This window comes from Gopherus flavomarginatus, chromosome 5 (assembly GCF_025201925.1).
Source record: "Gopherus flavomarginatus isolate rGopFla2 chromosome 5, rGopFla2.mat.asm, whole genome shotgun sequence".
Lineage (NCBI taxonomy): Eukaryota > Metazoa > Chordata > Testudines > Testudinidae > Gopherus > Gopherus flavomarginatus.
The window spans coordinates 95348364-95364179 of NC_066621.1; the positions used below are offsets into that span (position 1 = coordinate 95348364).

The 15816-nt window shown below is 43.1% G+C and overlaps 1 protein-coding gene and 1 long non-coding RNA gene across 7 annotated transcripts in view; one reads left to right on the forward strand and one right to left on the reverse strand.

Moving 5' to 3' along the window:
• UBR1 (ubiquitin protein ligase E3 component n-recognin 1) overlaps nucleotides 1-15816 on the forward strand; it is a 166321-nt gene that overhangs the window by 58121 nt on the left and 92384 nt on the right. For all 6 annotated transcript variants that reach the window (XR_007774739.1, XM_050956025.1, XM_050956026.1 and 3 more), the window contains 4 exons: nucleotides 3115-3225; nucleotides 10051-10116; nucleotides 10761-10862; nucleotides 11754-11817. Coding sequence is in view for 5 of the 6 variants with exons in the window: in XM_050956025.1 (XP_050811982.1) it covers nucleotides 3115-3225; nucleotides 10051-10116; nucleotides 10761-10862; nucleotides 11754-11817 (343 nt within the window). In the remaining variant the exon portion in view is untranslated. The remainder of the gene's footprint in view (nucleotides 1-3114; nucleotides 3226-10050; nucleotides 10117-10760; nucleotides 10863-11753; nucleotides 11818-15816) is intronic.
• Nucleotides 1-15816, reverse strand: part of LOC127052434 (uncharacterized) — a 128545-nt gene that overhangs the window by 51892 nt on the left and 60837 nt on the right. The window lies entirely within an intron of this gene.

Consider the following 15816-nt stretch of genomic DNA (forward strand, 5'->3'; position numbering starts at 1 on the left):
CAGCAAATCTAACCTGGAGCATGACCTGGCTGTCAAAGCTAACTCTGTTCACTGATCAGGAGAAACATCTGAGAATGCATAAGACCTTCCCTGATACTCTTAGGCTAGTGGGATGCATGTACGCCAATATAGTCCTAAAGGTGGTTCTGCACTGATTAATGAAATCATTTGTGGGAGAGGTTTCCTCAGTTGCATGCAGTGTTTTAATAATATGTGATTATATTTTCACTTATTAAAAGATGCACTAAATAGGAATAAAATTCTATTTGTCTCCCACTCTCGGTCTCAATCATTTCCCCCCCTTATAGGATGGAGGAGGGACGGGGCCTTTTCTTCAGATCACTTTTGCTCTCCAGGCTTCAAATGGTGCCTCACTTGCTGAGAAGCTATCCTGGTCAGTGATGGGCATTTCTAGTGTATCCACTGCCTGAGGGAGTTGCATATTTCTCAAAAGTGCTCTAGCTGTTCTGCTTTTAAGGGTAGGGTCAAAGAGAAATCATGAGATAAGGCTCAGACTCTTAATGATGGAGCATTTTCTGCACCCAGCTTCAGATCTAGGCTAGGACAAACCCCCTGACATCAGCCTGGGAGTGAACACCGTGCCCCTTTGATTTTTGGCATGTTCACCTGGATCTACTTGAGGTAAATCCTCAAAGACCCATAAAAAGGTGACCATTCTCCCCAGAAGGAGTCTACTTAAAAGAAGTCTTGGTGTCCTGAAACTCAATAACTGGGTACTGTTGAGTCTCCAGGTACTGTCAGTATTAACCTCATGTGCGTGGCTCCAGGCTCTTCTAAGAACAGAGGCACCAAACGTGCTTTCGTACCAAGACTGTCTATATTGCAGAAGCAGAGCTCAGGAGTTTAAGCACTCCTTTTCTAAGAAGATGGTACCTATAACTCCTTTGGTAATGTCTGTACTGACGTCATTCTCCAGTTCATTCTCGGTACCAGGAAAATGCTGTGCCTCTCATACAATCTCAGTGCCTTCTAAGACATCCTCATTGGTACTGACTGCATATACCAGGAGAGGCCTATTGGAACAGCTTATGTCTGCAGTGATCATGCAGAGAGCATCTTGGTTTCAGCTTAAAGAATTTCCAAGGGAGGCCCAAAACACTGTTGAATATGGTGGAGATGCTTTGTCAAAGAAGAGAGACTTGCATTGTGACCTGAAATTTTTACATTCTGGATTAGTTTGATCTGTGTTTGTTCAGTCCACAGCTGAATTCCAACAACTGCAAATGTTTTACTTACAGCTCTTAAAATCTTCTTGAATTTTATAAGATGCTTGTCTGTGAGGATTGCAAGTATCTTGACGGAACACTGATGGAGACAAAATTGCTGATGTCTCTGAGTTGAATTGATGGCTTGGTAGATGAAGATCGAGGCTTAGAACCATCAGTGAAAATATATAGGAACCATTGACGAGATCAGAATACTGGGGAGATGAGCTTAATTTGGCCCTTCCTATTGAGGAGATTGCTTTCTGTATAAGCTGGAGCTTCTTTCTTGCAACCAGATAGTGATTTACAGCATTTTAGTTTAGACATGAGGAAAATATGGATCACTGTGACTAGATTCTTGTCCTGGAAGAAGGAGTGATGTTCCCTATCAAGGTGCAGGTGGAAGGCACTTTTCACCACTGATGCTGCCTGATTATATATAATTAGGAACGACCTTGAGGATTTACACCACTTTTATCAATGGGGAGTCTGGAGCAAACGCCTTACGTGCAAGCGGAGACCAAAGTTCCAGCTAGGTCTTCAAAAGTTTTTTGTCCTTCTGACCAGTATTTCTTCACTCTTGGATTTAGTTTGAGCCAGCTGTTCCCCATCTGTGAACTGCTCTCTTGTACAGTCTTGCAGTGGTGCCAATTACATGTTGAAAGTGAAGTATGTAGCAGAGTGTCACCTGCTAGTTTTTGGGACTGTAACATGTGATGGCTTACCACCTTTTCAAGTTGTTCCATGTGGACTTTGAAGAAGGAAAGGATTGCTGTGGGATCTCTGTGTACCTTCGGAGGTCCTCTTGGAGCGGAATGGTTGGAGCCACTGTAGTGCTGAGATCTACTCCGGACATGTTGTAGGCAGGTCAGTACTATGTTTCGATCAGCTCTACGGAAAGCTGCAGAGAGGTCAAGCAGTATGAGCATTGAGATGTGGTCTTTATTGCCACAAGGAAGACATCTTTTAGTGCTATAAGTGCTTCCTCTATCTTGTCCCTTGGTTTGAAGCCTAACTGAGTAGCATCCAGAATGTTGGCAGATGTCATATATTGTTGGAACTTGATTTCTACTTTCTTGATTTTTATTTAGTTGTAAAGCTGGTCTGTGTTAAAAGTTGACTTCCTGAGGATTGAGTAGACTGTTGCATTTTTCAGGAAGGTTGAAAGGTTCACTTCTTGGAAGATAATGTTGAAAATTTCCGTGGAGTGGACAATATTATTATTCCCTGGGTTTCCCAGCCAGAAAGGGAATGGGTCTGCCTTGCAGGTGGTGGCTCAGATATTTCTGTGGGTTTCTTGAACTTCAGTGAGTGTGATGTGGCCAGACTCAGGGGTAGGAGTGGGACTTAGTGTTTCCTGGAACAATTTTAAAAGGTCTGCCTCAGAGTTACTTTCCTGTTTGCGTTATCTTTCCTACTAGTAAGAGAAGGATTCCTTACAGTGGCTGCTTTGGGGCTGATGTTCGGATTACATAGCTGAATTGATTATTCAGTTCACTCTACAGAACAGCAATTGTCTCAATGTAACATGGGCACTGATACTAGAGAGAGGCTGCAGAGCCCCTGCACCCCTGTGAAGTCCATTTAAACTTACTGAGGCTTCACATAACCACCTACCTGGTTCAGTTTGCTTAATCAGGGCTATGGTGAGTACCAGAGCAGAAAATAAATTATGTTGAGATCAGAAGGCTTTAAAAGGGGATGCCAAAAGGAAAACTGAGTTCAAAATATCCCTCTGTGCTAAGTACTATTTTCTTTTGTGTCCAAATTGGATCTTTTGTATTATTTTGTAATCATTGATTTTTATTTTTTTTATTCATCAAGATTTCTACTGTATTAAATCTATTGACGGCTTTAACTAATTTAACTTTTTTTTTTTTTTTTTTAGGAACAATTCCAAGTGGAGCTGCTAATGGAATACCCTTTGCGCTGTCTAGTGTTGGTTGCTCAGGTTGCTGCAGAGATGTGGAGAAGGAATGGGCTCTCCCTAATAAGCCAGGTACTCTCTGTAGTATGTATTTGTGATTGTGTCCTATTAGTTTGTGCCAGTATTTCCCATTGGTACTAAGGATGACTGATCCACCTGATGCAGAAGAAGCTCATGTGGTAAGCTTGCACAACATAAGTATAAATTACTCCTGGGGGAATTGTGTGCTACTACATGTGCGCAGAATTCATGTCCTTTTCAGATTTCTTTGCATCCCTGCAGAAAAATGACTTTTTGGACAGGGAAGCAAAGGGAAGTTGCAAGAACAGTCATGCACCATTCTCTTGCTGTGCAGCTGCATTGTTTCAGGCACCCAGAGCAGCTGGTGGATAGGTAAATCACCACAGGGATGAGGACACCCCAGCCAGTGGCTCTTACCCTGAGCCGGGATCAGCTGCTATTGTATTTTGTAGCTTACATGTGTGGAGGCTGGTAGGGGCAGTGTGCTGGGAGAGAAGCTGAGCTCTGATTAGGGGGCGGGGCTTCTCTGCTTAGGGGTCCTGTAAAGGTAGCCAGCCAGTCAGGCAGCGGCATAGACAGCTGCAGCGGCACAGGAGCCAGCAAACAGAGCAGTAAACAGGGGAGTTTCAGTGGGAGTTTACAGGGGGAGGTTGTGAGGGAGACTTAGAGACCTAGGCAAAGGAACTGACAGGTTAGTGAAGGGTAGAGTTTAGAAGGTGGTCGGAGCAGATGATGGAGCAAAGATATAAGGAGGCTGAAGGGATAAGCTCAGACTTGCAGATGGAAGCAGGACCAAAGAATTCTGAGGGGAGACTGCTGAGTGAGGAAAGTGGACAATGGAAGCATGTGACTAAGTGAACCAGGCAGAGGAAAAGACGGGCCAGCGAAGGAGCAATAGAGCTCAGAAACAGGTTTGCAGAGTTGGAAAATGAAGAGGCACAGCAGGTGGTCGCTGAAGGTGAGAGAGCAAGGAAGAAGAGAAGAGCAGCTGGTCCTATAGGAAGAGGGGAAGAGTCAATGGAGACAGCACCAAATATGAGCCCCAGGAGGATATGGGATGGGTTGCAGAGGATTGCAAGGGTGAATAGGAATCGAGAGAACTTGCAGCCAGTGGGAGCAGGGGATAGACCGGAGAATCACAATGTCACCAAAAAAAGGCAGGTCTACATGATTGGGGACTCCTTACTGAGAAGAATAGACAGGCCTGTAACTGGAGCTGTTCTGGAGAACAGAAGAGTGTGCTCTCTGCTGGGTGCTAAGATACAGGATGTGGACCTGAGGCTGAAAAGAAGCCTCACGGGAGTGGGAAAAATCCGTTGATTGTCCTTCATGTGGGAACGAATGATAAGGCTAGATTCTCGCTGGAACATATCAAGGGAGACTATGCCAGACTGGGGAAGATGCTTAAGGAAATTGAGGCTCAGGTGATCTTTAGTGGCATTCTGCCTGTTCCTAGAGAAGGGCAACAAAGGTGTGACAAGATTATGGCGATCAACAGATGGCTCAGGCAGTGGTGCTATAACGAGGGCTTTGGGATGTACGGCCACTGGGAAGCATTCATGGACAGAGGACTGTTCTGTCGGGATGGACTTCACCGAAGTAAGGAGGGAAATAGACTTCTAGGATGGAGGCTGGCACAACTGATTAGGAGAGCTTTAAACTAGGAATTTTTGGAAGATGTCCAGGTAATCTCCACACCGGAATTTAACATTGAAAAAGAAGAAAACAAAGTAAGAGGAGATACAGCCGTGGGCAGAAGAATGGACATAAGGAAGAAGGGTAGTGTAGATACCAGTCTAATAGGTGATACTGGTGGTAGAATGGCTGTGCCTAACCCGGTAAAGAATGTCAGTGAAGCCAAATGGCAAAAATTAAGATGTCTGTACACTAATGCGAGGAGCCTAGGTAACAAAATGGAGGAACTGGAGTTACTGGTGCAGGAAGTGAAACCGATATTATAGGGATAACAGAAACATGGTGGAATAGTAGTCATGACTGGAGTACAGGTATTGAAGTCTATGTGCTGTTTAGGAAAGACAGAAATAAAGGCAAAGGTGGTGGAGTAGCATTGTATATCAGTGATGATGTTAACTGTAAAGAAATAAGAAGTGATGGACTGGATAAGGCAGAGTCTGTCTGGGCAAAAATCACATTGGGAAAGAAAGCTACTACAGCCTCGCCTGAGAGAGTGCTTGGGGTGTGCTACAGAGCGCCAGGATCTGATTTGGATATGGATAGAGATCTCTTGAATGTTTTTAATGAAGTAAACACTAATGGGGATTGTGTGATCATGGGAGACTTTAACTTCCCAGATATAGACTGGAGGACAAGTGCTAGTAATAATAATAGGGCTCAGATTTTTCTGGATGTGATAGCTGATGGATTTCTTCACCAAGTAGTTGCTGAATCAGCAAGAGGGGATGCCATTTTAGATTTGGTTTTGGTGAGTAGTCAGGACCTCATAGAAGAAATAGTTGTCGGGGACAACCTTGGTTCGAGTGATCATGAGCTAATTCAGTTCAAACTAGATGGAAGAATAAACAAAAATTGATCCGGGACTAGAGTTTTTGATTTCAAAAGGGTTAACTTTAAAGAATTAAGGAAATTAGTTAGGGAAGTGGATTGGACTGAAGAACTTGTGGATCTAAAGGCGGAGGAGGCCTGTAATTACTTCAAGTCAAAGTTTCAGAAACTATCAGAAGCCTGCATCCCAAGAAAGGGGAAAAAAATCATAGGCAGGAGTTGTAGACCAAGCTGGATGAGCAGGCATCTCAGAGAGGTGATTAAGAAAAAGCAGAAAGCCTACAAGGAGTGGAAGATGGTAAGGATTAGCAAGGAAAGCTACCTTATTGAGGTCAGATCATGTAGGGATAAAGTGAGAAGCCAAAAGCCATGTAGAGTTGGACCTTGCAAAAGGAGTTAAAACCAATAGTAAAAGGTTCTATAGCCATATAAATAAGAAAAGAAAGAAAGAAGTGGGACTGCTAAACATTGAGGATGGAATGGAGGTTAAGGATAATCTAGGCATGGCCCAATATCTAAACAAATACTTTGCCTCAGTCTTTAATGAAGCTAATGAGGAGCTTAGGGATAATGGTAGGATGACACATGGGAATGAGGATATGGAGGTAGATATTACCACATCAGAGGTAGAAGCCAAACTCAAACACTTTAATGGGACAAAATCGGAGGGCCTAGATAATCTTCATCCAAGAATATTAAAGGAACTGGCACATGAAATTGCAAGCCCATTAGCAAGAATTTTTACTGAATCAGTAAACTCAGGGGTTGTACCGTACGACTGGAGAATTGCTAACATAGTTCCTATTTTTAAGAAAGGGAAAAAAGTGATCCGAGTAACTATAGGCCTGTTAGTTTGACATCTGTAGTATGTAAGGTCTTGGAAAAAAATTTGAAGGAGAAAGTAGTTAAGGACATTGAGGTCAATGGTAATTGGGACAAAATAAACATGGTTTTACAAAAGGTGGATCGTGCCAAACCAACCTGATCTCCTTCTTTGAGAAGGTAACAGATTCTTTAGACAAAGGAAATGCAGTGGATCTAATTTACCTCGATTTCAGTAAGGCATTTGATATGGTTCCACATGGGGAATTATTAGTTAAATTGGAAAAGATGGGGATCAGTATGAAAATTGAAAGGTGGATAAGGAACTAGTTAAAGGGGAAACTACAACGGGTCATACTGAAAGGTGAACTGTCAGGCTGGAAGGAAGTTACTAGTAGAGTTCCTCGGGGATCAGTTTTGGGACCAATCTTATTTAATCTTTTTATTACCTTGGCACAAAAAGTGGAAATGTGCTAATAAAGTTTGTGGATGACACGAAGATGGGAGGTATTGCTAACACAGAGAAGAACCGGGATATCCTACAGGAAGATCTGGATGCCCTTGTAAACTGGAGTAATAGTAATAGGATAAAATTTAGTAGTGAAAAGTGCAAGGTCATGCATTTAGGGATTAATAACAAGAATTTTAGTTACACATTGGGGACACATCAGCTGGAAGTAACGGAGGAGGAGAAGAACCTCGGAGTGTTGGTTGATCACAGGATGACTATGAGCCGCCAATATGATATGGCTGTGAAAAAAGCTAATGTGGTTTTAAGGTGCATCAGGCGAGGTGTTTCCAGCAAAGATAAGGAGATGTTAGTACCGTTATACAAGGCACTGGTGAGACCTCATCTAGAATACTGTGTGCAGTTCTGGTCTCCATGTTTAAGAAGGATGAATTCAAACTGGAACAGATTCAGAGATGGGCTACTAGGATGATCGGAGGAATGGAAAATCTGTCTTATGAAAGGAGACTCAGAGCTTGGCTTGTTTAGCATAACCAAAAGAAGGTTGAGGGGGGATATGATTGCTCTTTATAGATATATCAGAGGGATAAATATTAGGGAGGGAGAGGAATTATTTAAGCTTAGTACCAATATGGACACAAGAACAAATGGATATAAATTGGACACTAGGAAGTTTAGACTTGAAATTAGATGAAGGTTTCTAACCATTAGAGGAGTGAAGTTCTGGAGCAGCCTTCCAAGGGGAGTAGTGGGGGCAAAAGACATATCTGGCTTTAAGACTAAGCTTGATAAGTTTATGGAGGGGATGGTATGATGGGATAGTCTAATTTTGGCAATTAATCTGGCAATTGATCTTCTATTATCAGCAGGTAAGTATGCCCAGTGGTCTGTGTTGGGATGTTAGATGGGATGGGATCTGAGTTACTACAGAGAATTCTTTCCTGGGTGCTGGCTGGTGAGTCTTGCCCACATGCTCAGGGTTTAACTGATCGCCATATTTGGGGTCAGGAAGGAATTTTCCTCCAGGGCAGATTGGCAGAGGCCCTGGAGGTTTTTCGCCTTCCTCTGCAGCAAGGGCACGGGTCGCTTGCTGGAGGCTTCTCTGCAGCTTGAGGTCTTCAAACCACAATTTGAGGAGTTCAATAACTCAGACATAGGTTAGGGGTTTGTTATTAAATTAAATTAAATTAAATTAAATTTATGGAGATATCCTATCTCCTAGAACTGGAAGGGACCTTGAAAGGTCATCGAGTCCAGCCCCCTGCCTTCACTAGCAGGACCAAGTACTGACTGTGCCCCAGATTCCTAAGTGGCCCCCTCAAGGACTGAACTCTCAACCCTGGGTTTAAGCAGGCCAGTGCTCAAACCACTGAACTATCCCTCCCCCAAAGTGGATGTGGTGAGATTCTGTGACCTGCCTTGTGCAGGAGTTTAGACTAAATGATCATAATGATCCCTTCTGACCTTAAAGTCTGAGTCTATGCTAGTCCAAGCTGGGCTGGAGGCAGGAGAGGATGGGACACTCTCCCGCTGCAAGGAGTGTCTGAGGCTGTGTCAGACCCACCCCCAGAAACCTCCCCCAGCTGCAGGAAGCTCAGCATCCTCCACTGCTTCCTTTCTCCATAGCTCCTCAGCTGCAGGAGGAGGGTGACTGTACAGGGAGCTGCTCACCCATCCACCCAACCCCCATGCATCCGGACCTTCCATACCCAGACACCCCCAACAAGCCTCACCCCGTACACCCAGAACCCCCCTAGTCCTCCATACCCAAACCCCACCCTGTTGAACCTCAGCCCCTGCATCTGGAGTCTCCTGCATCCAGATGCCATGCCTCTGGAGCCCCACTCCTGCACCCAAACCACCCCCAACTGAGCTCCCTGCACTCAAACCCCCCACCCTGATGAGCCCACCTCCCTGCACCACCCTGAACCCCCACATCCAGACCCCCACCAAGCCCCACTGCCTTAGCACCCAGCCCCCCTGCTGAGAACCCCACACCCAGACCCCTCCACGGAGTTCTCAACCACTTTCACCTAGAATCCCCTGCAGAGTCCCATTGCCCCTGCATCTGGAACCCCCCCAGTGAGCCTCTGTGCATCCAGATCCCTCCACACCCAGACCCCCCACTGAGCTGCCTGCACCCAAATTGTCCCAGACACCTGGATCTTCCCCATAGTGATCCCCCTCCACACTTGGATCCTGCCTGGTTGAGTCGGCCTGCCCCACACCTGTTGCACCTGGCACAGAAGGGCAAGGCCTCAGGGATTTTGTGGGGCAGGTCCAGGCCTTGTGTTGTGTTAGGATCGGGTGTAGCCTCACCACTGAGTCTGTGTCCCAGGGGTGGGAACGTTGCAGGGTGATCTCCCACTTTATGCAGCCAGTGTCCTTTGCTCCCCACTGCCATGCTGGAGCCTCTGCATTTATTTATTGACAAATAAAACTTGATTTTTTTTTTTTGTCACAGAATTTTTAATTTTTTGTCACAGAATGCCATCAGTCATAATAAATGTAAATACCAGGGTACTACTTAGCCTAGAGTTATCATTGTGTGAAAAAATGAAGATCTGCAAGTCCCAAAGGATTCTTAATGGGGTACCTCTTAATTATCAATAACAATCACTTCTGTAGTGCATTGTATTTTGTAGATGCCATGGAAAACTAAAGGCAAAATTCTGCCCTTTAGATACATGGATATAATCTCCTTTTGCTTCAGTGTGAAAAAAGAATGCTCCACAGCTTTGGAGAACCTGGGATGTTTAACGGGTGAGGAGTAAGTGGTTAATAGCTGAAGATGTTACATGTACCTTATTTTCCCTATTTAGTGGGTGCATGTTAATCTAGGACTATGAACTGAAACAAGAGGTGCAGTATATGTGTAATCTAATGGATTGTACAAAGACTTGAAAGCCCCAGTATCCCAGTATAGGCTCACTTTAAACTTCTGGGAACAAATGTTTGAAGCTTTTTTTTGTGAAAATAGAACGTGCAGAAAATATAAAGGAATTTTTTAGATGACTGTTGTTTCTCTAGTGAAGCCTTGTTTGTATTATTTGTTTACACAGGTGTTCTATTACCAGGATGTTAAATGTAGAGAAGAGATGTATGATAAAGACATCATCATGCTGCAGGTAGAAACCTTTTAAATTACTGCCGACACAAAGTACTTTCCAGTGTCTTGTCTCATTCATCAAATTTTGTGTGGTTTTGCTTTTAATTTTAATTAGTGCTATGTAGCAACACAAATTATAATAAGCTTCCCTGTATCTGGATAGTACTGATTGCACAAATGACCCAGCCATACATTGCAAGTCACATGATGTAGAAATTCTTCTCTACCTTTTATTGTCATTACTTGTATTCTCTGCCCCTCTCTCCCTGTCTCATGTTTGCCCAAAACACAGATCCTCTACCTTGCCTAGTAGTTGAAAACAATATACTTACAAAGATGGCCAGATAGGATATTTAAGTCAGTTCTTTAGTTCTGCTTTTGGGTGTGGCTTTTAATGTCTGGTAGCTCCCTTTCAAGGGTTAAGACTTCCAAAATATCCAGAAGCTATGCATTGATTTTTCAACTGAAACACTTTATAACATTAATTTGTGTAGCCCATAATTTTGTGGTTTAAATCTTGAACTACTGTCACTGTGTACTTAGCTCTGAATTTGTTAGCTTTATTTCCTATTTAACATTGATGTTGAGAGAGGGATATTTTTCATACTTTAATGAATAAATCTGATACTAACCAAAGCGCTTGGGATGTGGGGTATCTGGCAGATTGGTGCATCGTTTATGGATCCAAACCTTTTCCTGTTGCTGATACTACAGAGGTATGAGCTTGTCAGTGCCTTCAAGAAGATCATGCCCACCAAAGACCAGGTAAACAGCAAGGAACTATTCATGAATTCTCCTCTTTCAAGGTTACAGAACATCAGCAAGGAAACTAGCTGTAGCTGTTTCACTGCAATCATAAGACCCTACCAAAAATAGTAACATAAGTTACAAGTGATCCAGTGGTTAGCTAAGTGATTTTTTTCCCCTCTATAGTAGATATTTTCTTGTTCTTCATGTAAAACAAGTAGGTTTTGCTGTCTTCAATGTCTCTGTCCAAATTGCTTGCTAGTTACTGTGCAGTTCAAAGAATGTTAATACTGGAATGGCATATGATTTTTATCAAAGAAAAGCAATGTGTCTTTCTCATCTAATTCTCTCCACATTCTGTGTTAATATCTTGCTTCAGGATGTCTTTGGTTTGCATCCTTTATCCTCTGTATGCAATAAGTAGCATTACTGTTTGTATATAGAACAGGTCTCTCTACCAGTACTGTTATTTCATAGGTTGTCTGATAAAAATCAGGAAGCTTTTCCCCCTCAGCACATCTGTGTCCTTAAAGGCATATTCATGTATCTTTTTATTCTTAATGCAGTTTTTCTGGTTTCTCCTGTCAATTCTTCAGGGTGTGTAGGGTTTTCACCTACCTCTTCATTCAGGACATAATTTTCTCAGTTATATCCCTTCCTACTATGTTAATTTGCATTTTATTCACAGAATAATACCCACAGATGATCGTCTAGGAGTTTCTCCAGATTATAATGCTTCAGGTTGGAGGGTGGTTTTTCTATTAAAACAGTAATTTGGTCTCAGCTCAAATGTTCACAGTGTCATCTGTGGAAACCCTTAAGTTAATTTCAAGCCTGGGTTTCTCACTTAACTGTATTATTCCCTGACCCAGCAACTTTTTTGTTTTTGTTTTTTTTATAAACCTATAGGATTTGACCAAGCAATATAATATATTAATAGAAGAAATGCTGCAGGTTCTCATCTATGTTGTGGGTAAGAAACTCTGTTTACAGTAAAAATGAAATCTGATTTTTGTGGTTTGGGATTTCTTTTGCGTTTTGGATTGGCTGTAATTTAGCTTCTTTCCTCTTTGCAGGGCAGTAGTTAAAAAGTTATGGATATTTGCTGCTGGAAAGGACAGACTTGATGGATGACCTTTTCCATTAGACAATTCTCTGTATTTTAATTTAAATGGTTGGGGTTGATGCTGGATAACTCTTAAGTAGGTGGTTCTGTGACACGCAAATGTGACATCTGAAACTAAAGTGTCTTGTATACAGTATAGGCTGTTAGATAATTCCACAATTTGTTATTCAGGTATACTATGAAGAGAAGAACCTATCCCTTAACTTTATGCCTGATATCCATTATCCTGATGTGGTGATGTAACTAACTAAAAATATTTCTAATGTTGTTTACATTGCTGTACCATATAGGTGACAGTATTGAGAAAGCAAAGCAAATTCCTATACCTCACCAAAGAAACTTTATTATAAGAACACACTGATAACCTTGAATATTTGGGTTTGTGATGAGCGGGAGATAGCGTTTCCCAATTTCAATTGGATGTATTCCTGGAGGTTTCAGCACGTGACATAATCTTTAATTGAAGATTAATCTTTAATTCCTGGAGACTCCAGGACAATGCTGGAGGGATGGCAACCCTACTGGGAGAACCACATGGTGAATTGCCTGCTGGGTGCAAAGATTGCGGACCTCTCAAGACATCTAGATAGACTTGTGTAGTGCTGGAGAGGAGCTGGTGGTTGTGATACATGTAGGTATAAATACTTAGGGAAAGGTAGGAGACAGGTTCTGGAGGTCACTTGTTAGGCAAGAGATGAGAGTCCAGGACCTTCATAGTAGCATTCTCCAAAATGCTTCCAGTTCTGCATGCAGGGCCAGTTAGACAGGCAGAACATTCAATGCATGTATGAGATGATGGTGTTGGGAGGAGGGATTTAGGTTTATTAGGAACTGAGGAACCATTTGGGAGATTAGAGAGGCTACAAAAACAGAAAATCCAGTAATAATATGGGACTTCAACTGTTGCCATATTGACTGGGTATATGTCACCTCCAGATGGTATGCAGAGATAAAACAAAACACCATTTAAAAAAAAAAAGTCTCCATTCAAGAAAGAGATCTTGGAGTCATTGTAGATAGTTCTCTTAATGATCAGCCGTGGTCAAAAAGGCTAACAGTATGTAAGAAATTATTAGGAAAGGGATTGATGATAAAAAAAAAAAAAAAAATCCATGGTTAAGCCACACCTGGAATACTGTTTGCAGTTCTGATCTCCCTATCTCGAAAAATATATTAGAATTGGAAAAAGCACAGAGAAGGGCAAAAAAAATGCTTAGGTGTATGGAACAGCTTCCATATGAGGAGAGATTAAAAAGAGTGGATCCGTTTATCTTAGAAAAGAGGTGACTGAAGGGGGATACAGCAGATCGATTAAAAATATGAGTTGTGTGAAAAAAGTGAGTAGGGAAGTGTTATTTACCCCTTCACGTAACACAAGAACCAAGGGTCACCCAATTAAATTAATAGGCAGCAGGTATAAAATAAACAGAAGGAAGTACGTCTTCACACAACACAAAGTCAACCTCTGCAACTTGTTGCCAGTGGAATGTTGTGAAGGCCAAAAGTATAACTGGGTTCAAAAAAGCATTAGATAAGTTCATGGAGGACAGGTTCCATTAGTGGCTCAATAATTGTCCTGTACTGTTCATTCCCTCTGAAGCCACTGACTCTGACCACTGTTGAAAGACAAGATACTGGGCTAGAAAGACCACTGGTCTGAACCAGTATGGCGTTCTTATGGGCAGCAAAAAAAATTGACAGTTTAAAAAAAAAAAAAAACTTTCTCCCTTTTGCCCTCAAATATCGTTCGGGGGATAGTTTCACAAATTTTGTCCTATGAAATATCTGTACAGGAGTATAGTTCTTTGATTGCACATGTCCATTCCACTTCAAGTGTGCGCACGCCCGGTGCACTAGCGTCAGAAATTTTTCCCTCCATGTACACATCAGTATCTTTTCTCATGGTGCTGTGCAACAGTAGGTTGGCTCCAGCCTTTGTCTCAGTTCTATTTATCGCCTGTGATGATTGTCAGAGTGTTTTATCTTGCTGTTTGTAGGTGTATCCCATTTTCTTAGTGTTTTATTGTTTAGTAGTTGTTTTATGGTCTTAGTTTAGTTTAATTTTCTACTGTTAGGTTTCCTTTTTTACTAGTTTACTTAGTATAACTAGTTCCCTCTAGATTGGGTTCTGATGCCCAGGGCTAGGGCATGCTTCAGTCCCCAGTTTTCAAACTTCGCAATGCATGCAAGAAACCAGTGCCAGTTAGCGACCACACTATGGGTGCCTGAAGTGCCTGGAAGAAGCTCACATTAGAGACAGGTACCAAATCTGCAGGGACTTTAAGCCAGAACTTGAAAAAAACAAAACAGGGAGGTCAAACTAAGCATTTAGGAAGACAGCTTTGTTCTCACCCTTGGAGTCTTCTTTCTCAGGGTGGGCACCAAATGCCTCTGCTTTGGTCAGGAGAGAGTCTCAGCTCCAATCTCCTTCTCTAGTATCTAAGAAACAGCACTGGAGACCTGTCATCCCAGATGAGCAAGGTTCACATCCGGTGATCAAACTGGGAAGAAGGGGAGAATAGTATCTGCACCACAGAGTGCTTCAGCACCAAGTGCACTCTATGCTCAGCATCAAGAGAGCCTCCTGATGCCATCAACATCCAAGGGATATGCCATGGCACACAATCTTCTGAGTCTCTCTCTTGGTGCTAGTTTCTCTGGGAGTCCAGCAGACATCTCTACCATTACCGATGGACAATGTCACAGATTTGCTGGCTACTCGTGTTCAGTACCCAATACCATGGGTACCCTGTGGACACTCTGGTACCCCCTCATACACCACCCAGCTATAATTTCCCCAATGCTGTCCTCTAAGGACTCCTGGCACCAAGAGACACCTCTCTTCCCTGGCTAGATAAGTTAGAAGTGGGGTCTTGAATGTCATGGCTGCATCACATAGGCCTTCAGTCTCCTCTGAGAAGTTTTCACCTTTGGTATCCAGCAGAGTCTCCCTGTTGGCTGGCTAGTAGGGAGCCATGATTGGGAAGAAATTGGGCTTCAGTGCCTTATCAGTGGCTGTATTGGAACTCATGGATTTTCCTGCTGTCTCCTAATTCTCTCCATTCCCTTCCTCCTCTACATTCTCTGGTAGACATTGTGAACCTGCATGGCAAGAACTTCAGGAAGCCAGTCCCAGTGCCAATCCCAGTACTGAACATGGGGAACCTGCCTCAGTGAATCTCCATTTGGAGGGACTGGGCAAATCTCCACCAACTAGTGTTGGATTCCTCCTCCTCATTGTCCGACTAGTATCTGGTGTTTCCTCACCTGCTCCAAACAATTATTGGGCCCACTAGGACCTCTTGCAGAGGGTGGCTTCCTTGCTAAATATTCAAGTGGAAATAATTCACAAGAGCTCATGCAGATTGGTTAATATCTTGGGATCTTGAGAAGTGCTCCCAATAAAGGAGGCTGTTCTGGAACCCACTGCAGTGTATTATGGCAACCACCATCTTCACTCAGCGCTTTAGGAGGCAGGGGGAGGTATCATGTCCCCTTCCAGGGGTTTAAAGGCCCCCCCCACCCCCCCACCGGTGAGGCAAACCCACAGTAAGACCAGGGCTGCTGTCTCAGCTGCCAAGACTCGCCCCTCCAACAGAGCCTGCAGTGACTCGTCATTAAGGCTGTGCCTACACAACTGCATTAACTCGATCTGCTCTACGCAACTCCAGCTACATGAATAACATAGCTGGAGTTGATGTACCTTAGGCCGAATTACCACGAGGGGTCGACGAGAGAAACTCTTGCATCAACTTACCTCACTTGTCTTGGGTAGAGTACCGGGGTCGGCTGGAGAGCGATCTGCTGTTGATTTTGGCTGGTCTTCGCTAGACCCACTAAATCGAC